Consider the following 22391-nt stretch of genomic DNA (forward strand, 5'->3'; position numbering starts at 1 on the left):
GTGAAACGAGCAACGTGCTACGGTGCAAACTTTGCCATCAGTAAGTAACTTGTATCTGTGGGATATATGCTTAGTGGGATGCAAGCCCTTAACATTGGTTGATTGAACGTGTAGGGTTTTATTTTAATTGTAGGCGGTCCCGGCAGCGCCTCAGCGCGCCCCGCCCCGCTCCCCCCTCCCAAAATGGCGGCGCGGGCGGATCCGGTTCCGGGTGGCGCGGGCAGGCCGGGATCTGGGGAAGATGGCGGCGGCTGCGGAGTCCGGGCGGGGCGGGCTGGGGCTGGGGCCGGGGCTGAGGCGGGCGTGGGTCCTGTCGGGCTGGGCGCTCGGCCTCTGCTCGCTGCTGGCCTCGGGGCCGCGGCCCGCCGCCGCCACCACGCACTGGGTGGTCACCGAGGACGGGAAGATCCAGCAGCAGGTGAGGGGGCACGGCCGGGGGGCGCTTGTGGTGCAGGGCTGTGTGGCTGCCTCCTTCGGCAGGGGCTGGGGCTGCGGGTGCCGGGCTGCGCCTCACGGGCACCAAGTGGCTGGAAAAGATAACGCCGAGTTGGGGTTGGGCCCTCTCTGCCTCTTCCATCCCTCCCTGGTGCAGCATTAAGCTGTTATCGTGGCGGATCTGATTCTGTCTGCAGCTGGAGGGGAAGAAGCAGCCCCCACAGCAAGCTGTGTGGTCTCTCCCCGGTAATTTTTATCAAAAATAGAGCAGTACGGAGCGCTGAGTGTCTGTAAACATCCTTCTGAGGCACTGCTGGTGGGGTGTCTCATCAGACAGCACTTACAGTCCTGAGGCAGGTGGAACCGGCTTCCCCTAAAGGAACCCCCTGCTGCCTCTGTCAACCTCAGGCGCCGTCCTATGGGTCTGGAGTTGTCTGCACAGGTCTGAGCACTCTCTCACCCTAATTAATCGCAAACTAATGAATGACAACGTCTCCAGTGTTATTTTTCCTTCCTTTTCCACTTTACGTAGTGGAGAAGTGATGAGAGTGTATGATAATGGTCTGGAAGCATCTGTGTGTGTATATTAATTGTATATTATCAAATTTGGCTGAAGCATTGATTTGGATTATTGAATGAAAAGCAGCTGTGACTTGGCAAAAATCTAATTAGCTGACATGACTTGAAAAATCTAATTAGTTAAATGCAGCACTGATTTTAGGAAGTGGCTTTTTATGCCATCAGTTAACTGATGGGACGTGTGGAAGCTTCCCCTGTAGGATTGCTGTGCAGTAAGCTGCTCAGTCACCATTACCTGCTCCTTCTAAGGGCTCCTTCCCTGCCCGTGCCACCCGCTGCTCAGCACAGCCCCAGCCTGCCCCAGGCCTCCCTGCAGCTGCTAATTGTCCAGAGAGCTTTTTGGAGGAAGGTGTGGTTCAGTATCCCTTACTGTTTTCCTTCTGGCTTTTGAGAAGAAGAAACGCATTTGTGGGTATTGCCATTGCCAGCCCTGCAGAGCACCTCTGAATTTAACTTTTTCCCCACTCATTTGTATTTTGGGGAATGAGAAGCCTGGATATTTCCTAGAGTGGACTTGAATGTTGTTTTAAATGCCAAAATGTAATTACTATTTTTTTGCTGCTAACTGTTGAACCGTAACAGAATACTTTCATTATCCAGAAAGGAGGAATTGTCTTACGTGCAGTGGTAATAGGATGATTTGTAATTGATTTATTATCAATTCATTGATAGCTCTAATATTTTGGAATTCAATGGTTCTGTTCTTTTAATACTAAGACCTAAATACTTATTAGCAAAACATAAGCCTAAAATTTCCCCTCAGAACATCCTTTTGTTTTAGTTTTTCAAGGTGTTATTCTTCATTAAATTGATATTTATTATAAGAGGTTGTCTTTTTACCAGTACAGTTTAGCCAGAAAGAATGACTGAATGGCTTTTTTGTGTGTGTGTGTGTTTTCAGTGGGGCTTTACGTTCATTTTGCAAGCCTTTGGGCTGTGCAGCTTTTTGTGTTTCTCTACAGTGTCTGGGGTTTCAGCTTCTCAACCTATGTGATGTGCTACCTGTCACCTTACCTTTAGAATTTTAGTCTTTCTAATTCATCTACTGCTGTTTTGTCAAAAAATATTGTCACGTCAGGTTTCTCTGTGGGACTCTAGACTCTTCCTCAGAACTTCAAAGTAATGCTCCATTCTTGCTGTTTACGGGGCAGCCCATGTTTGAGTTTTGGAGAGCCTTATCTTCCTGAAGCCAGCTGTGTAAGTGAAGGCTCGCGTTTGGAACAAGCTTCAGCTGCTGCTGGTTTGAGCACAGTAACCTGAAGAAGATTGTAGAGTAACACTGCCTGCCCTGCAGCTCAAAGCAGGTCACTGAGGGCCCTGCCCACCTGAATTTAGCATCTGGAGATCCAGCAGCTCTGTTGGGCCGTTGGACACCTGGTCCAGTGGACAACTGCTTTCAGAGTGAAATCATTTCTAATGATTTCATTGATGAAATTAAATCATTTCTTTTCTAATCAGAATTTTGCTTGTAGCAGCTGGTGTCCGATGCCTCTCACTGTGGCACCTCGAGAGGAGTCTGGCTCTGTCTTCTCTGTGCTCTCCCATTTTGAAGCTGAAAACAGCAGCAATGCCCCCCTGGGCCTCCTCAAGACTGAGTCAGCCCAGTTCTCTCAGCCCCTCTGTGTGCTGTGTCCAGGCCCCAGGCCGCTTTGAATGGGCTTTGCTGGGCTTGCTCAGGTGCATCAGTGTCTGTCTCGTGCCAGGGACCGAAAGCTGAAGCCGATTTATTCTCAGAAGTGCTTTTGCTTTCCTCACCCTGCTGGTCCCAGTCTTGCCACCACAGCCCAGCAGGCAGTTGACCTTCATTGCTGCAGAACCAAACACTGCTGACAAATAATCGTGATTTTTTTTTTCCCCTACCAGAACCCAGATGTCCTTTTCTGCAAAGCTGTTTTGTGTATGGCCAGCCCCAGCGTTTCCCGGTGCAGGAGGCTCTTCCAAAGGCTTTCTGCTTGTCCTTGCTGAATGGCCCGATGGTTTCTGCAGCTGTCCCTCTTCCAGCAGCCCTGCCCTCTGCCCTGCCGCCCCCGCCCCGCGTTTGCAGAGGACACCAGGCTTGCCGAGGTCCTTCTTTTTCCCCAGTGTTCATGAAAACACTAAACCGTGTTGGCCCCACTATTGATCCCTGCGAGTGCTGCTCGTGCCCAGCCACTGCTGGACTTTGCACTGCTGATCGCAGCCCTGCCAGCACAGCAGCCTCCAGCTGGAAGTGGCTGGTGCTGTCCGGTGACTCAGAGTCGTGGTAGCTTTTGTATTATTTAATTTTGGGAGTATAAGCTTTCTCAAGCTCTGAAATGCATTTTAAAATCGTCACCTTTTTGGAGCAGGAAGGGCTTAATCTTCACTTGGACTGCTTAGGTGTATCTGAAGGAAGCCCGTGTAACTGGTAAAGATACAGGCAAAAAGCTGAAGTGATAGCAAAAGGCAGCCGCTCGCCCTGTTAAATGATTCACCAGCTGTAGATGTTCAGATAAGCACCAGTGACAAGTGACTTTGCTGCAGCTCGTGGTTTGCTGCAGTGAATTTTGTTTTCCTCGTTACCCAAGTGCGCTGTGGATGAGGAGCTGGAAGCAGAAGTTGCAGCTCCTGGCCTCTACAAAATCCAGCAGCCTGGATCTGTTTGAGGGACGGGTTTTGTATTATGGCCCTAGGATCTCCACTAGCCATCTTCTCCTCGTAGTGCAGTAAGAGTGTAAGCCTCTGATATGAGACCACGTTGGAGTGAGATTGACTTCTCTGTGGCATCAGACAGCTTGCTGGCTGAGACTTCATACGGAGCTCCTGGTGGTAGAGCAGCCTGACAGGTGGCACAACAAGGCCAACCTAACATCTTGCAGCGTATCACCAAGATCCCATCTAGTGAATGGGAATGCCTGCTCAGTAGGCCCTGCTGTTCCAGTTTCTGTCGAGTATTTCTGAGTGATGAGGCAGGTTAATTCCCTGCACTGCATGCAAAGTTTTGTTGTCTCAGTACACCCTCACCAGAAAAGCCTTCAAGCTGTATCTGTTGCTCTAGCAGCTGTTTCCAGGTCACATCTTTCTCGGAGTTGGTTCCTATTCCTTTTTTTGGCCTGAGTCCTCCTTCAGCTGTGTGTTCCTGCAAAGCCAGGGACCGAGTCATTGTATCTCTAGTGAAATTACATCTGCATGGTGCATGTGTTTAAAAACCTTTTTGTTTCACACCTCCCAGTGTAAAGTTCAGACTAACATATAACCAATTTTAGGCTATGCTTTTACGATAGCAGGGAAAGTGGCTGCTCTACAGAAGCACCAGTGTTCTTCAAGAGGACAGAGGAACTTGGCAGAGCGAGGACAGATTAAATATGGTGCAGCCAACAGTTTCCATGCTCATTTTGGCGATGACGCTAGCTGCTATCAGGCGCCAGAGACCTGACATACCAGAGCTGAGGTAGGGTCTTCGCAGAGGTCACGTTTGGGCTTGGTGGAGACGATTACAGCCGAGCACGTTGTGCTGGACTCCAAAAAGTGCCTTTATGTGGACTGATATAAACACTGGAGAAGCCAGTCCGGAGTGACTAAACTAAAAGTGGCAAAGAGCTCCCAGACAGATGGTTCAAAGCAGGCCTGAGGAGGCGTTGCCAGGAGCAGAGAGCCTCAGGCAAGGAATCTGAGCTGGCCGAAAGTTGTTTTGTTTTCGTGTGCTGAAGTTTGTGAGGAGGTGACCAGGAGAACAGCGTGAAGGAGCAAGGCTCTCAGCCTGTCCTGTGCTGAGAAGACCAGCCCCTCAGTAAGCGACATCTGAATCTCATGGAGAGAGACGTCGTGTTTGATTCCTGCTTAGTACAAGAAGAGGAGCGTTACCTATTAGGTCTTCATTTGGTGATGGATTTGCATGTGAGTGTGTCCCGAGTTGCAGCAAGGCACGGTGATTCACAGCCGGCTTTCAGGTTAGTGAGTGCACTGCTGCTGTCAGTCTGGCTGCATGGGTACGCCAGCAGGTTGAGATGAAAACAAAGGTCTGTGCATATGCTAAAACTAGAGAAAAAGCAGCCACCCGAAGCCAAGGAAAACTGAAAATCTAGTGCAGGCAAACAGAAACCGATTTTCTGCTTGCAGAGCATCTTCTGTGCTATGTTCAGCAGTCGCTCAGTCTCATCTTGAAAAAGGCAGGTGGATGTTTGCTTCGCTATTTCTCTGAAGGTTGGTTTTCTTGGCCGTCTGACCTTGTTCTTGACTGCGTTTCTTATTCTGCCAAGTCTGTTGTGTGCTAAACAAAACAAATTGCTCTTTATTGCTGGCGTGTGTGTAACACAGAGCACCTTCCCTGAAGCAGTCTCCAGCACGCGTGCCTCTGGATGAGCGTGTACAGAGAGACCTCGGCTGGAGATCGGTGTGAATCCGCCCAAGTTCGGGACTTGTCGTCCAACCGCAGGATGACGACCTGAAACATGTTCGACCTCACGCCTCGGTATCCTCAAATTTGGCATCCTGGCCCTGTTTTGTGTCAGCGTTAAGTGTGAGGCAGGCTGACAAGATGATGCCCATCGACTGTTGGAACCCGATGGTTGTGTGGTGGAGGCTGTGCCCGATGCCTGACACGCTTTCCCCCATTGCAGGAGCTTCACAGCAAAAGGGCAGCCTGGAAGCTGCCCAAGCACGAGTGTGCAGGAAGGCCCAGGGAAAGCCAGAAGAGCAATGTCAGCAAGACTGTACAAACCACTGGCTTTTCATCTAGCTGATTTTTATTTTTTTTATTTTTTTTTTTTTTGCATGCATGTAAAGCCGAATCCCTACCTGTTTTTAACAAGCCAGTTGAGAAATGAAACCCATGCTATGAAGTGCCTGCCCTAAAAATATAGCATAGGATAAAGTTGTTCATTAACCAGCAATGCCTAATGGGTTGTGTGTGGGTTGGCGCTGTTGGCTGAAGGAATTACTACTCAATATTAACATGTTTAGGTATCTTGTGAGAGTATTTATCTCTTCCTGTAGTTTGACTAACAGAACACAGTGTTTTTTAGGATTTGGCAGCAAGCAGGCAGCAGGAAGCAGTCTGCCTTTCTGAAAACAAATTCTTGTTTATTGCAGATTTGTATGGGTGATCTCCATCTCTTGTTTTGATTTGGCTGAGCATACAGCTGATATCTATTTGGCTACTGTCGAAAATAAACCTCAGCTAGAATACACACATTGGAAATTTGTTTTGTACCAGTAAACATCACCGCCAATACGCTGCAGACAATTGGTGTTAGGAATCAAGTGCTGTTTTCCTTCGTGTTTAGATCTGTTTTCTGCGATGCTCATGGCCACTGTGCTCTGTTGAAATGATCTCAGTTGAGCAGACCTACTGGATAATATAGAAACTTGGTCAGGTTTTGTGTTTGAAGTGCTACAGGCGTTTAAAATTTCTTTTCCCTGCAGCTCAGCTCTTTTTAACAATATCAAAATGGTTAATGCTGCTTTTTAGCAGACCCTGCAGCTGTAAGCTTTCAAGTAGCTGAATATTTATTACAGAAACTCAATTCAGCATCATTTTTCTAGGTGAGCCTTTGTGACATCCTTTGGAACAAGTATCTGCTGACACTCTCTGCTCATCATTTGGATAAGCCCGAGAGTTTATTTTCCACTTTAGTAGCTTGTCTTTCTTACACTGAAGCCTGTACAGAAATTTCTGCAGTTTTTCCAGAAATGCCATGTTACTATCACATTAGTGTAGAGTATCTTGAGATAGCAAGAATATACCGAAGGGCAGGCAGCAGTTTTTAGATCCTTCTCTCCTACTTGAGACTGCAGAGGGTTCTAGTCTAGTGGGAATCACCTTAATTTCTAAGCAAAATGGCAAAAATACTGTATTTACAGTCTATAAAACAAGTACCAGGAGCCCATTTTGTTGCCTGCCATACGTTAATGTAGTGTCTTTTCCAGCATCTTCCTGTCATAATCTGCCTTCTGCCTGTCATTGCTTTTAGCTGTTCTGATACTGGCAGTCCTCTACCTCAGCTAGGAGTGAGAGATCCACCTTACTTTGAAAAAAAGGAAAAGTGTAACCTAAAAATAGTTGATTGAGGTATTCATATGCACTCTTTTTCAGATAATAATAATAATTCCTGGTGTATGTAACTGAACTGTGAGGAAAAAATAAACTGGCAGATTTGGCAAAGGTCTAAGTACTCCGAGGCTTTGATACCTGCAGGTAACACAGGAGGCTCTCTAAGACTTCAGGGTTTGATTCAGCTCTCGTGTCTTCTTTTGTTGCACAAATTCAGCATCTTGCTGAATCAGGTTCTTGCTGTACTTCGTGACGGTGAGTAAACTCGAACTGTGCTTTATAAAGAAACTTTCACCTCTGGGCAAAGTTGAACAGAGAACAAAATTTAAAAGTGGCTTCCTGGCAGGCTTTCTGCAGTCTAGCAGTAGGAGCCATTAGAGTTTCAAGGCAGGCTTTTCAGCATTATTTTTTTCCTGTTTACTATGCTTGAATCAAAGTCAGTTTCTTGCATCTCAAGCAGTTCATCTTGAATGGCACAGTCTCAGCACTTCAGAGAAGGAGTAAATGAACGTGGTGCTTTGCCATCAGCCAAGCACTTTGAGTTAGAAGTAAATAACTGGATCAAGCATCTGTTCTGGTGCAAGAGTCCCTTCTAACCGTGAGGCTCTTGCATGTGTTCTGCAGGTTGACTTCCATTTTGTTTCCACCTGAAAGAGCTTTCTGGGGGGGTCCTTACATTTTGTAAAAGATTAGCTAAATCTAAATATCCATTTTTTTATTCTTTTTTTTTCCCTCTTCTGAGTGCCCTGTTGAGATAAGGCACATCAGATGTAGACTTCGAAGGGGTAAAGGATCTGTAGCGTTGGCAGGCCATTGTCCCATATTTCATAAAAGTGAGGCCACCGTTTCCAGTGCTGTTTGAATTTATGGTAACAACCTCAGCTCTGGTCTAAAACAAGGCAGCAAGCATCAGATGTTATGATTTTTAACTCTTGGCTGTGGGTGGATGTATCTGCAACTTTCTGTTTGATGAAAGTGTGACACGCTAAGTGAAACCAAGCCTTGCACGGTAAAAGGTTCAATCCTAAGATAAAAAGAAGGAGCTGAGAACACGGGAACTGGATGGCACCTGCTGCGCTGTTGAAATACAACATGACTGCTTCTGAGAGAATACCTGCTCTCTAATAAAGCTTGATGGTTGAAGTCAGTTCTAGACTAGTTTCCAGAATAAAGCTTTTTGTTTTGCTTTCCCTACTAGTTAATTTCATTAAATTTGGCATTAAATGCAAACTCTGTGCCACACGCATCTTTACCAGTGCTTCGAAGAGATACAAACTCATCTTCATTCCAGCCATTCCCGGGCTGTGCCATCAGCGAGTCTGGAGAAGCTCAGACAGACAGGGGTCACCTATGCCCTTTATTTTGCAACAGGAGGCTTTCGGTGCAGTTATTTGCAAACACCAGGACTGTCAAGAGGGAAGCTGTGGCTGTAAGTTAGTGGATACATGCCCTGTGCACTGTGAGATCGTACACAATTGTAGAATCTACACCTGTATGGATGTAACATGCTCTTCCTCCAAGCTGTTCCAGCACCATTGCTGTTTTCTGTCTAAAGAAATATTTTCTCTAGTGGATGCCACAAAGATTTAGTTCAATTGTGCAAAGACAAGAGACATGATGAAAAGAAAAATAAGGTGGTGTTTTATGCAAAGCTTCCTGGTGGAGCCAGTCTCCCTCCTATTTTTTTGTTTTAGATATTTTCTTGAAATTGGAGGCATTTCCACGGTGAGGTCAGCCTGCTAGGAGACTACTATGTAGAGGAATCAAGTGTTGGTAAGAGCATAAATAGGACATGAGCCTGAATTAAACCAGTATCTACCTAAAGTCTTTTAGAGTGTCTTTCTAGTGGGGAGAAAGAGATTTAATGCAAAGCAGAGCTCCAGGTGCCCGCTAAATACATATTATTTGGACTATAGCTTCTCAGACTAAAGAATTATTTGACAGACGAGTGAAACCATGAGGGCTTTTCTGAATCTCCTGTTTGTGTTGCCATCCCTTCAATTTTTACTTTTTTTTCTTTTTTTCAGCCCACAGAAAAGCTCTATCCTGTCTTACATTTGTGTTCAGTGTGCTGTTGTCCAATTTTGGGGGTGTGACTGCACAGAAAAATGAAAAGGCGATGGGCAAGCCTGGCACAGTGAAGGTGGGGAACGCGGGTCGCAGGCCCTGCAGGAGTCCGAGCTGCCTGCTCGTTTTCAGCAGGTGCTGTTACCCACCTGCCTTTACCACTGCTGGTACCGTTACCTCTGCCCTGTGGATTATGCTGATATTAAAGCATTGTGTGCTACCTGCTCGCTGTGGTAAATTCATCGTGAGGTAGAATTGGCGCCCTCGGTGTCTGAGGCGGCGCGGCTGATCTGACAGCCGAGTAGGTCAGCGCTGGTTTTTCCCAGCACTGTGAAAATAAAATGCCTTCGATCCAGGAAGAGGATGGTGTAGAAAGGTGGATAAGAAACCCCAAGTCCTGACAGTATTCCTGGCTGGATCTGAGAGGAGAAGGTTGCCTGTCGGGTGGCAGTAGCAGAGGCCTGTGGCTGCCAGGGGTTAGCCCTGAGGTAAGAGCTGCTCGCCTCAGGCTGGTTTGGGCTGCTGTGCTCAGTGCTAATGGTCCGATCTTCTTGAGATATTTCTCAGCTGGATTAAATGAGCTGTTTTTCAGCAGAGCTGTAAGATTACAGGTAGTAAGAAAAGGGAAGATGCCCCCACTTGGCAGCAGGGATCACCCCAAGCAGCTCAGGCTGATTCCTGCTGAGGGCCAGGTTGACATTATCTGTCTCATTTGCAGGCATGATATCATAAGATCTCCCGTAGATTTCAATTAAGAGTCTGTTTTCCTTTGTGTCATATGGCATTACTCTGTAGGTCTGGATGCTTTTTATTTCCTTAGTTAAAATCGTACAGTGCCTTTGTACCAAAAATGCTTTGAATACTTTCGTTGTGTTGGATCAAGTTTCCTTTCCAAGCCTTGTATTTTTGACCAGTGTTGCTACTAATTTCTTTCCCATTCAAATTGTTCAGAAGTCACTGGATCTAAGTGGATTTTTATATCTAGGATCTAATAGTGAAGTCTTCGATAATTTCTTACAACGAAAGCCTTGAGGTTTCGTTATCAGAAATGATGAGACCTAAATGCAACGTTGGATTGACAGTACTCAGTTTTTTTATTTTAGAGCTTTTTGTTCAGGCTTTGCGTTGGTCTTGGAGACAATAACTGCTAAGATTATTAAATAATAATAACTTTCTACTAAGTTGAAAGGTTTTGCTATCATTAGAAAGTCTTCATTTTGTGACAGACTGAGGTCAGATCTGGAGTTGAAAACCCGAAGGCTAACTAAGATCATGCATGCTGCTGAAGCTGCTAGATATGATATGATTTCCTGGTAGATTGACGTAACTTTATTAGTGAATTCAAGGGTGTTGCTGTTTGGCTTCTTTTGTCGCTTTTATTTCTGATACCAGGTGATAGTTGATAGGAATTTGGAGCCACTCAGTTAAACAGAAGCTGTCTCTGAGTATGACTCTGTTTCTGAACGAATGCTCATCTGAAATCATTCAGCTTTCAGAATAAGCTTTTTTTAAACTTCCAGAATAAGATTTTTAGAAAAGATCATCTCATTACAACCCCACCTGCCAAGGGCCGGGACACCTCCCATCAGGCCAGGTTGCTCAAAGCCCCATCAGGCCTGGCCTTGAGCACTTCCTGGGATGGAGCACCCACACCTCCTCTGGGCAGCCTGTGCCAGGGCCTCACCACCCTCCAAGTAAAGAATTTTCTCCTTATATCTTATCTAAATCTTAATATTTTTTAGTTTAAAGCCATTACTCCTTGTCCTATAACTACACTCCCTGACGAAGAGTTCATCTGCTTTCTTGTAAGCTCCCCTTTAGGTACTGGAAGGCTGCAATGAGGTCTCCTCAGAGCCTTCCCTTCTCCAGGCTGAACGACCCCAACTCCCTCAGCCTGTCTTAACAGTGATGCCTGCATAATATTCTGCAAAAAAAAAAATCACTCCCCAGATGCAGTTAGTCACTGAAAGTGGAGCTCATAGTTGACTTTGCTCTCAGTGACAGTGTGATATTGTGCAAACAGCCTTTAGGAGTCAGAGGAACGGTGCTGTTTTGGAGTGCGTGATTAAGGGCTTTGAATAGTAAAATTTACCTTTGTTTTCTTTGCAAGTTCATACCTTATTCACTTGCACATACCGTGATAATTTCTCCAGCAAATGAGGTATGAACAAGTTTTGCATTCACTACATAACTCTGTTTTATGAGCAGCATGGTCAAAGTGAGGTGGGGCCCATCGGAGGAAATAGGGCATAGAACTGTAAGTAAAATGCTGTGGACTTTAATACTTCAATTAACAACAGTGTTTGTAGTGTTTGATTTTTTTGCTACTGCTTTTCTGTGCTTCTCTGGATCATTGTGGATCCTCTATTGCCCTTTGCTGGCAACAGTTAAATCTATAATCTCCAAATTCATAGGGTAACTGCTATCAGTTAATTATTACTTTCTCTTGGTCTGGTGATATAATAATTAATTCACCGGGGAAGAAGATGAGTGTGCAGATAGCCACCCTCCAAAAAGTCTGCATGCAGAGAGGAGCAGTTCAGCCTGTGATTTGAAAAGGAAAATTTAGCCAAATTTAGCGATGAGCAACCTTGTAGGTTGGTTGTTTTTGTTTGCTTGGTTTTGAGGTGGAGGAGGGAACAGACAAATACTTGGTTTTGCCTAGGAGATGGAGTTCTTGTTTAGTAGGGAGGTTTTCAAGGAAGGTGGTCTTAATGGTCAGTAGTCCAGAAAACGTAGATTTGAGCTTCTTCTTTGACTTAGAGCCAAAAAAACCTGGCTCGAGGCTTCATCTGCTGAGAGTTAACATTAAAAATGAGCAGCAATTTGCTGTTGTCCTGCTGGAGCTGCAACTCCCTGCAATAAAAGAGACGTTCAGGAATATGCCCAAGTTGTTTGGAAAGTTGGAAGAAAAATAAAAGCAGGAGCTTAGAGGCTCTGCTGCTATATGTGGTAGGCTTTTCCATTAAATTATAATGTCACCACGTTTGTATAGACGAAATAAAGGCAGCAAAGCAATCATACCTGGCACAGAACGCTCCCATTGCTTCAGTAAATTTAAAAAATAGAAACAGATTAAGGCAGAAAGCGGTGGGCAGCCCTTGTAGGGGAGGTGTCAGTGCTAACACACAAATAGTATTTATGTCTTCGTGCAGTAGTTGGTTCCATTTTCTGTAAGTTTGAATGTAAACTGAGCAGATCCAGGGATATCTTGCTGTAGATCATCTACCACAACATCCTGAGCTACAATTCCATGAAATGGGTGAACTCATCGACATTAAAAAATAATGATAGAAAGAGGAGATCTTGCTGTTCTTCCCACCCTCCTTCCTCGTCCTGTCATCACATCCTCCTGGCCATTTCCTCGCTTCTGTTCTCATTCTCACTGGATCTGCAATGAACTAACTTTAATTTACTAGTTCAGGTAGAGCAACAAATAGCAGCTTACTGAAACCATTTAGGAACCGGTAAAAGTCAGCATATAACCACTCTTGTCTGTGACGTGCCTGTAATGCTGGAATTTATCGAGCTGCCAGTTCTTGTGTATAGCTATGGAAGCTGCGGCACGGTCTTCTGTAATAAAGTTTTCAATCTTTGCCTGCTTACCTCTTGATTTCATTCATTTACTTCTTCATCCTGAAGGCAATAGATCTTTGAAAGGCTTAATACTGGGCTTGTGTGTTGAATTGGTTGTGTGGAAGAGTTGACTTGAAGGTGAAGTACTTTATACCTCTTGAGGAACCAGACAGAGGCATTTTAAAGCTGTAAGAGAGAACAGATTTTTGCAATAGCACTTCCAGTTTATCTAGTACCTTAGTACTTCAGCAATAAGTACTCCTAGCAATGTTTTGTAATTTTGCTTGCCTCTTACGCTTAGAATTTGTGCACCTGAATAAACCAAAGTAGGTTTGAAATTAAAGCATGGGGTAGATTCTCCAATTACAATGTTGTTGGACATAGAGATTAAAAATACAGGAATATTATGAATGGTGAGTGGCCATAAAATCTCTGAAATCTCTTTTCTCATCTGAAATGACAGACTGTGGTTGAATGAGCATAACTTCCTATCTTATAAAATCACTCTAATTTAGAAAATGTCTTACCTGGACTGTTGAATTGTCTTGCAGGTGGATTCACCGATGAACTTGAGGAACCCGCATGATTTGGTAATACTAATGAGACAAGAAACAACAGTTAACTACCTCAAAGAACTGGAGGTAAAACAAAACTTTAAGTACTTACAAATTGCCAGAGGTACAGCATTTATTTCATAGTTTTAGTGATAGGTCTAGACAGGGAACAAATGTTAATGCTGGCATAGTTCTGCTTAACCAAAAGGATAAAGAATTATTCAGAATTCAGGATTTTTGGGCCACCCTGAGCAAGTTGTCCAGGACCGTGTCCAGGTGGCTTTTGAAGATCTTCAAGGAGGGAGACTCCATGACCCCTCTGGGCAACCTATACCAGTGCAAGTTTAAATATGATAAGGATGGGCACACAAATAGCTCTCAGCCTTTCTTTTGGCCACACATTCACTCCTCTTTCTCTTGTGCCAGATTTCATTTTGTCAGATTAGTGTAAGTAGCTAACTGAGAAGTTAACACCAGAGATAACTTCAGGTAAATAAGAGAGGAGTACTGGAACAAAAAAGCAGGACTGCCCCATGTGTGATTATGTTTGGCTGATCTTTCTCATTGAGGTGTACTTATTTTTGTGGTAGTGGGCATTTTAGCTACTGTGAAAGAATAATTATAAGCTCCTTGGGACGTGGTTTGTGGTTTGTAAATGATTAATATACAATTTGTGGCATACCAATGACTTTCAGCAGAAATAAATTATTTTAAGATCTCGCACAAGATGCTATTACTGCATATATCTCAAGTGTTGCATAATAGTGTGTTATCAAATACATGTGGCTTTAAAAATGCAAATTTTCTCTTTTCACACATACAAATCCTTCTGATATTTAATGCGTTTTCAGTTTGCAGATCTAGGTGAGAATTAAATATAGCATCATGTCCTAGGATAGATGATTAGTCCATTGACTACTCATAATAATGTTCTTTCTGGGGTGGAGAGTAGCCCCAAAGGCATGTCATAAGCTTACATAACAAAAATTGTTCTCCGTCTCAGTTCTTGTTGGCCTGCTGCCTCAGTTAGAGTTTGCATGCTGAATGGTTAACAGTTCATTTTGTTTGCAGCCTCTGATACTAATTTTGTGATGTCCTAAAGTGGAGAAAAAGGGTTTAAATATGAAAAGTTGGTTTATTGTTAACTACTATTTCTCCTTTTTCTGAATGGCCACCAATGAAATGGGAATTTTATAAGCCTTCTTTTTAGCTACAGCAAGCGAAATAAAGGCCTGTTCATGTTGTATTATCTTTGCTGAAAGTATTCGTCTTCCATCTAAAACAAAAAATGTCCTACAGATATTATAAAATACCAGGAAAGACTCCCAGAACGTTAAGAGAAAAAGTCACATTTTCTTCAAATTGACTTTGTTTTAAGGAAATAACTGGATTGTTCAACTGCAAGTTACTTTGCTTTCATCAGTATACGTTTTTCTGTTTCCTTTTTTTTTTATTTCAATTCCTCCAGAAACGGTTAGTTGCTCAAAAGATTCATATAGAGGAAAATGAGGACAGAGACACAGGGCTGGAACAACGGCACAATAAAGAAGACCCAGACTGCATTAAAGCAAAGGTGCCCTTGGGGGACCTAGATCTATATGATGGCACTTACATCACCTTAGAGAGCAAAGATATCCGGTAATAAGATGCTTTATATTTTAAGATCTGTACCTGAATGGAAAAAAATCTCTTACTGCAATTAAAAAGAAAAACACTGTCATGTGACTATTTTAGAGAGTCATTTTATTTTATGTTAACATGAACTAACATTGAAAAAACACCTGTCCCTAATTACAAAGGGGTACCACTCAGAACTGCAGTCTCCTCCCAAAACTCAGCCATGTTACTTGTTGAGACTACCCTAAGACTTCTCATTTCTTCCACCAGACTCCCTGTCAGTACTGCCAATGTAACTCTGTAGTGATAGGAGCACACGTGAATTAAACTGAAGCCTTTCATGCAGAAGGGGATCAAATTTCCTTGAGTGCTTTGGGTTTTGTTGAGCTAGATATACTTCTTGTAGTGGGAACTCCCTTGACTTAATTTTTAATGAAATTTTGTTTATGACCAAGAAGTTATACCTCCTGGTCAAATTTTATCCCATGCATTTAGCAAATAAAGGATGTGTAGAAGTCTGACGTTCAGCTTCACTGGTAATTCATCTTCAGGGATGACTGTTTTGTTTTTATTTTTTGAACATAATCAGATGAGTATGGGAGGTGGAAAAAGGTTAATTTTATCCTCAGATACCTTCATTTGGGCTTCTAACTACTTTGTTGTTGTGTAGTTGTGGGGATTTTTTGTTTTGTTTCGGGGGGGAGGGGGTCCAGTTGAGCCTTCTAGTCTGCATGTATTGTTATTTGATGAGCATATAAATCATTAATCATGCTAGTGATACAGTAGGTTGATGGTGATGCATTTGGAGGCTATCCAAGTGTTGATATCTTTTTAAAAGCAGATAGCAATTCATGTACTTTATAGTGGGTGACATCTTTAGACAATTGAAATCTGGGGAGGCATCAGAAATGGTGTTATGTACTCAAACACAGAGGCTTTGTAACAGTCAAATCAGAATATTGTGTCTGTCAACTACAATATTGTATTTTCAGGACTATAATAGTATATTAATCTGGAGTCCACTATGTTGTGTTATGTTCTCAGCCCTGAAGACTATATAGACACAAAGTCTCCAGTGCCTCCAGACCTGCAGCAGCCAGACTGTACAAAAGTTCTAGATCTTCCATACAGCATTCATGCTTTTCAGCACTTACGGGTAAGTAAGCAAATGGAAGTATGTTATTTTATTTTTTTCCCTATCAGGAAGAGGAACAGAAAACTCCTACTGGCAGTTCTCAGTCAAGGTTGAAAGATAATGTAATTTTTTTGAGACTGTCTCAGACTTTGAACCACAATTTTACCCTGCTTGAAGGACCTGCGTGTAAAGTTCATCTCTTTAGAATGGTTACAGAAGCGTGGTGCAGAAATTGCTGCTGTTAACGATATTATATGAATACATTTTCAAATGCAGACCCAGCTTTCTTGATATTTATTTTATTACAAGTCTTGAAAACAGTTTTTCATCTACAAATAAGGATTTTCTTATGAAGAAAATGGAAACAGAAGTTTTCTAGTTCTATTCTTGGGTTTGTGTGTAATTTGGAAACAAGTACCTTTTTTGTTCAGACGAGAAGAAAGGAGAGAAAAGTGAGTAATTCCATAGCGTGTAACGTGACAAGTGAGAGTTAAGTGCCTCAGTGGTCATTAGTGAAATCAGTAGTTACCAAATGTGCGACGTTACCAGGAGTTGGTACGTAGCCCGTAGCATTCCTCAAGCAGAGGGTGCTTTTAGAAGACATGATGCTAATGACCATGTTTGCCTCTCCATAATAATATGTATTATTCATATGTCAAAAATGTAATATCCTGTCAAGTTTTGAAGATCTTGATATGACAGGATGATAGGAATGCAAAATAATCAAACTGTAAATTTTCCTGGAAGTCATGTTCTTGTTCTCTCATGTTCTCTAGTTTTTAAAGTGTCAGCAAATACCTATCTTCAACTTTTATTTTAGGGAGTCCAAGAAAGAGTCAATCTTTCTGCGCCCCTGTTACCTAAAGAAGATCCCATCTTCACATACTTGTCGCGGAGGCTGGGAAGAAGTATAGAAGAAATAGGACATCGTATTTATGATGGACTAATGAAGGTATGAAACTGTAAACTTACTGTACACTCAAAAAGAGTGCTAAAAAGGTCTCAGAATATCAGATATGCCTAGTACATGCAGTCAGATCCAGTACTAGTTTTGCGCATATATTTCAGTTTTACATTTCAGTTACAAACGACAGAGTAAAAACATTTTCTGCTAGGTAAGCAGAAGCAGGTGAAAGCTTCAGCAAAGCCAGTAAGTAGATACTTACTGTCATCTTTAATGACCACATCTATTTTTGTGGTCTATCAAGCCAAGTGTGTTACTCTGTCAAAGTAATAAGAGCTTTTAAACAAAAATGTGAGTACTTAAAGAACAAATGTTAGTACTGCAATGTCTTAAATGTAGTACTGAAATGTCTGAAATTTTAAAATGTCTTCCTGTAAAATATAGAAACTGTTTCAACTCAAGCTGTCTGTCCCTTCATATTTCATCTCACTTAGAATTTTTACCTGTATGAAAGGCAGAAGTTCTGTTTCTTTCATACGCTTACGTGCTGATTCATTCCTCCTGAAGATTCACAACTATTGCCAAATGACAGCTTCCCAGAGGAAAAGGATAACTTAGAGTTATCAGTGCTCAGTTTTCTATCCCATAGTAATTAAAGCCCTGAATAAACTTTTAGTTCATGTCTTAGTTGATTGTATAGTCCGTGCATTTCTCTTTACTGCAGAACTCTTCTTCCTGGGTACTTTATAATATGGCTTCTTTTTACTGGCGAATAAAAAACGAACCATACCAAGTAGTTGAATGTGCCATGCGTGCCCTTCATTTTTCTTCAAGGTGAGAATTGCTGACAGATTTCTTTTCAGATTGTTTTTCTAGTTATTGTAATTACTAAAAAAGTTTTAATTTTTAGGACTGTTTCCTAGGAAATAAAAAAAAAAAAAAAAAAAAGTAACAAGAATTTAACTTGTTCTTATTTTTTATATGCTAAATGAGGCGTATATGTAATTTAGACACCTGATTCTTCTTTCAAATTGCATATTTAATATGTGACTGAAGAATGAGTGTGTTCTTCTGCATGATTCTTATACAGCCTAACCTTCTTTTAATCTTTCCTTCTTTTTCTTCTTTCCTTTTTTTTGGTTTTGTTTTTTTGTTTGTTTGTTTCTAGGCAAAATAAAGATATTGCACTGGTAAATTTGGCAAATATTCTGCACCGAGCTCACTTCTCTGCCGATGCAGCTATTGTGGTCCATGCAGCTCTGGATTACAGTGACTTCTTTACCAGCTACTACACTTTGGGAAATATATACGCAGTAATTATTATCTTTATTTTTCAAGAGTCATAGAAAATCAAATAATACGTAATCTTTCTGGCTTGACTTTAGTCTTCTACAGTGTATCTTGTGTTCCACATGCATTACAGACCTTAATGTTCAAGGTTCCATCAAAATATTTTCATCCTAATGGCCTCCCTTTAACAAATACAGTGGCTTGGGTTTCTGAAAAGACAGGCTGCTTGTTAGCACAGGTTAAAATCTGAGTCAATGACTTCTTTAAAAATAATTTTTATAAAGATAAAATATTACAGAACAATGGCTAATTCTTTTTCTCTTCATCATTCTTTAGATGCTTGGGGAGTACAACCACTCAGTCCTGTGTTATGATCATGCTCTACAGGCCAAGCCAGGTTTTGAGCAAGCTGTGAAAAGGAAGCATGCTGTCCTATGTCAGCAAAAGCTTGAGCAAAAACTGGAAGCTCAACATAGGTAACAAAAGAAGCACCCTAGTGGAAGTTCATGCAATCTCAATTTATTGCTCTGCTGCAGCGTTTCTTTACGTTTCAAATAGAATAACAATGTTTTTTCATTTATACATTTCTTTGTCTATTTGCTGAAGTTAATAAGAATAAAGTATTAAAGTATTCATAAGAATACTTCAAGCAATCCAGAACAAAACTGAAAACATACAACATTATAGGAAAAAATATGTTTTGAAAAGCGTTAAAAGTAAATTTTTTCTACTGTTAAATTTTCAAGATCACTTCAGCGAACCTTGAATGAATTGAAGGAATACCAGAAGCAGCATGACCATTACCTTAGGCAACAAGATGTTTTAGATAAGTACAAGCTCATCCAGGAGGAGCAAATCCTGAGGAACATCATTCATGAGACACAGATGGCTAAAGAAGCTCAATTAGGTACAACTTTTTAGAGTTAATCTCTATTATAGCAATGAAGAATTGCATGCATTCAGATTAATGTCAGGGCATAATTTATTTGTATATTTTGATGGCCTTTAGTGGCTGCTCTGTTTCACCTGTTAAACCAGTGATTATGACCTATTCTTGAGCAGGTGTTTTTTGAGTCCTTTAAAAGATGAAATTTTTGAGCTGTTTTTAAAAAAATGGTAGAGGTTGAAGGTGGGTTTTTCTGTTTTGTGCTTTTGGACTGTATATTCTTCTCCTCTTCTTGAAAACTTCATTTACATTGTAGAGCAACGTGTTTTGTGCTCCGCAGGGAACCATCAGATTTGTAGACTGGGCAACCAGCAGCATAGCTTGCACTGCCAGTGGGACCAGCCTGTTCGCTATCACCGTGGAGACATTTTTGAAAATGTGGAATATGTTCAGGTTTGTGCATAAATTGATACCGCTGTTCTGAACTGCAGTTCTTATTTTGTTCTGTTTTTTCTTTTGAGAGGTTTAACAAAAGGAGGTACCTTTGGGGTGTCATAGTGAGAAATAGCTTAGTCCCCTTTGAGGAGTTGAAAGTATTAAATGTTAGTTTCTTTTGCTAGTAATACAAGCTGAGATCAATGGTGGATTATAGAAATGTAGAGTTTTTATTAAATAAGGCTTTGGTTTACTTAGAAAAGAGAACTGTTAGAGTTATTTAAATTTAAATGCGTTATTTTTTCCCAAGTCTTAGTGTTGTGTGAGGTACTAGCCATTTCTATAGTCCTCTTTGCTTTTTCAGCCTGCATAGAACAGACAGCCATTTATTTCTAGGAAATACAAAAATTCCTAAGTTGAGGAATTACAGCTTTCTGTCACTTAAATTCTACTACATTTCAGGGATGCTAGTAGGAGGATAACAAGTTGAATTTTCCAATTCATTATCCCATCAAAGAGGACAGGAAAAGTATTAGTTAATGAAGAGGCAAAGATTTCTAGGTTTTCGATTCAAGTGTACAAGTGGTATGTGGAACGAGAATTACTCTGTATTGGAATGTACTTTCCATCAAAGTAGTTCAAAAATGCGTTTAATATTGTATTAATCACTTGTCTCTACAGCCTCAGTGAATTGAAATTTCTTTTGTTTATTATGCTATCAGTATGACTCCAACTATGTAGCTGTTGCATATTCCTTTGAATTTATAATTTTTTCCTGCCAGAAGGAGCACAAAGCTGCAGTACAGAATTAACAGAAGAGTAGAGCTCATTTGTGGTGAATCTAGTGAGTGCTTTTTGCAGCACTAAAATGATGCGTTAGCCTGCTTTCATGAGCATTTGCTAATTGTGTATCTTGAACTAGACAGTGCACCAAGGAAATTTGATAGAGGAATAATCAGAAGTGCTGGAAGCAGAGTGTGTGCTAACACTGAAAACCCAGAACAAAAGCTAGCCAAGCATCCCTGCTGATGTGTTAGAACTACAGATAAAGATTATCCTTTAATGTATTCTGTAATGTGGAATGTGTTCTGGAGCTTCCTCTTAACTAACTTAAGAAAACAGGAATAATTATTTTTTATTATGCTATGTTTTCTTCTTGGATGTTCTTCCTATTCAGGTTATTAAGGTAGTTTTGCAAGCCATTAATCTTGGTAGCTCTGACCTGAACTAGAGATACGTGGTCTGGTCTATATATGTACATATAGCTTGCGGTCTATTAGAAATGTTGGCTTGATACCTCTTAGCGTTATTTGGTGATTTGTAGTTGTATTTTCATTACTGACTTACTTATAATGTGGATATTGCTTTTTCCATGGTGTGAGTGGATCAAGGAACTTGAATTCCCGTTTTTTCCCTGCTACTTAATTTTCAGGTTATCAGTAAGATTAATTACATAAAGCAGTGAGGAAAAAATGTGTAGAAATCCAGCCAATAATATAACATCTCTTTTCCTTATGAAATACTGCATTTTTTCTGTTTATAGTTTGGTGAGGACTCTTCAACTTCTAGTATGACATCTCTGAATTTCGATCTTGATACAAACCAGAGTGATCACAGCCAGTCCTTGCGGTCTTCCCCTGTTGCTCGTTCCATCGTTTCAGTGTGGAGTGTAGAATCCAGTAGAGTAAGTGAACAGGATAAGTTTTGCTGTTTCAAAGAGGAGTTTTGAAAGTGTGCATGTCATCTTGTCCTTGTTTGTGTGAGAATGTGTAGCATTTCTTTATTTTGTTATGCTTATCTCTATGGTTTCTGCATACCAGTTCCCAGTAATTTAAAACTCTACTACAGTACAGAGGGGGTGGTTGTTATTCACTGCCTTTGCAAAAATCTAGTGCAAGGAAAGCAATACAGCTGAGTAAAAATAGAAACTGAGATGCTGTTCCAGAAAAGATTAAAAAATATATATATAGTTCTGAAGATCTCTACTCTTTTCTTCCTCCAGATTATTCCTTATTTCTTATTAGATTGTTAACTGGAATGTTAAAAATGTTGATCAAATAATCAAAACAATGCCTTTGCCCCTTAGGATAAGCAGCATATTCTTTGGCCTCAACGATCAGAGTGCATGAAATCTTTCCCCAAAATTCCTGATCCAGAAGAGCTGCCATCTTATTTCCTTCCCCCAGAAAACAGGGGATTCAGGCAAGTGTTGATTTTAAAAACTCATGTTTATACATTTTGACACAAAGTTTTAATGGCCTTTTGCTCTCTGGAGAGGATGGATACAATTAGTAACCAATGATACAGATGTATTCATGTCTCTTCCTTTGGCTGTCCCAGGGAATGAGTGATTTTCCTTTACTGTTTGTTTGGTTTTTTCTGTAACTGTAACAGACCAAATTCTATTCTTGACTTTATTTGGTGCAAGATGAATGCATGAAATATCTACAGTATTACTAGAAGAATGAAGGTTTAAGTGCATGTATGAACATATTCTAGAGCATATTTTAAGAGAAAGAGAGATCAGGTCTGTTCTCTCTGTCTAATAAGCATAATTAACTGTTGTAGGTTGCAGACATCCTCTTAGCTTTAGTTATGTTATTGGCAAACTGTGTAGACCAGAAAGCCTTGGATTATTCCTTTGGGACAGAGGTAGAAAACCAGCTTAGTTGTGGAATAGCCAACAGTATTTATTATTAAATAGGGTAAAACAAATGTGTCTACACTGCAGTAACTATCTTGTGTGGGTCAAGGTAATTTTATAATATTCTATTCACTTAAAATAACAATGGGGATACTTGAGATGCTTTTTTTTTTTTCTCGTAGTCAGTATGATTCTAGTATTGAGCATTTGTTAAAGCAGAGGTTCCCATCCACAAATGCCTTGAAGCTTCCTTTGAAAA

At 41.3% G+C, this 22391-nt stretch overlaps 1 protein-coding gene across 1 annotated transcript in view; it reads left to right on the forward strand.

The window, feature by feature from the left end:
• The first annotated feature begins 177 nt into the window (after positions 1–177).
• Positions 178–22391, forward strand: part of TTC17 (tetratricopeptide repeat domain 17) — a 55134-nt gene continuing 32920 nt past the window's right edge. Inside the window, 13 exon segments of the mRNA XM_082761683.1 lie at positions 178–231; positions 233–418; positions 13219–13308; positions 14690–14859; positions 15883–15994; positions 16794–16925; positions 17602–17711; positions 18046–18190; positions 18504–18643; positions 18914–19074; positions 19394–19506; positions 21032–21172; positions 21575–21690. Of these exon segments, the coding sequence (XP_082617809.1) occupies positions 184–231; positions 233–418; positions 13219–13308; positions 14690–14859; positions 15883–15994; positions 16794–16925; positions 17602–17711; positions 18046–18190; positions 18504–18643; positions 18914–19074; positions 19394–19506; positions 21032–21172; positions 21575–21690 (1664 nt within the window). The 5' untranslated portion in view covers positions 178–183.

The sequence above is a fragment of the Aythya marila genome, assembly GCF_965140915.1.
Source record: "Aythya marila genome assembly, chromosome: 5".
Taxonomy (NCBI): domain Eukaryota; kingdom Metazoa; phylum Chordata; class Aves; order Anseriformes; family Anatidae; genus Aythya; species Aythya marila.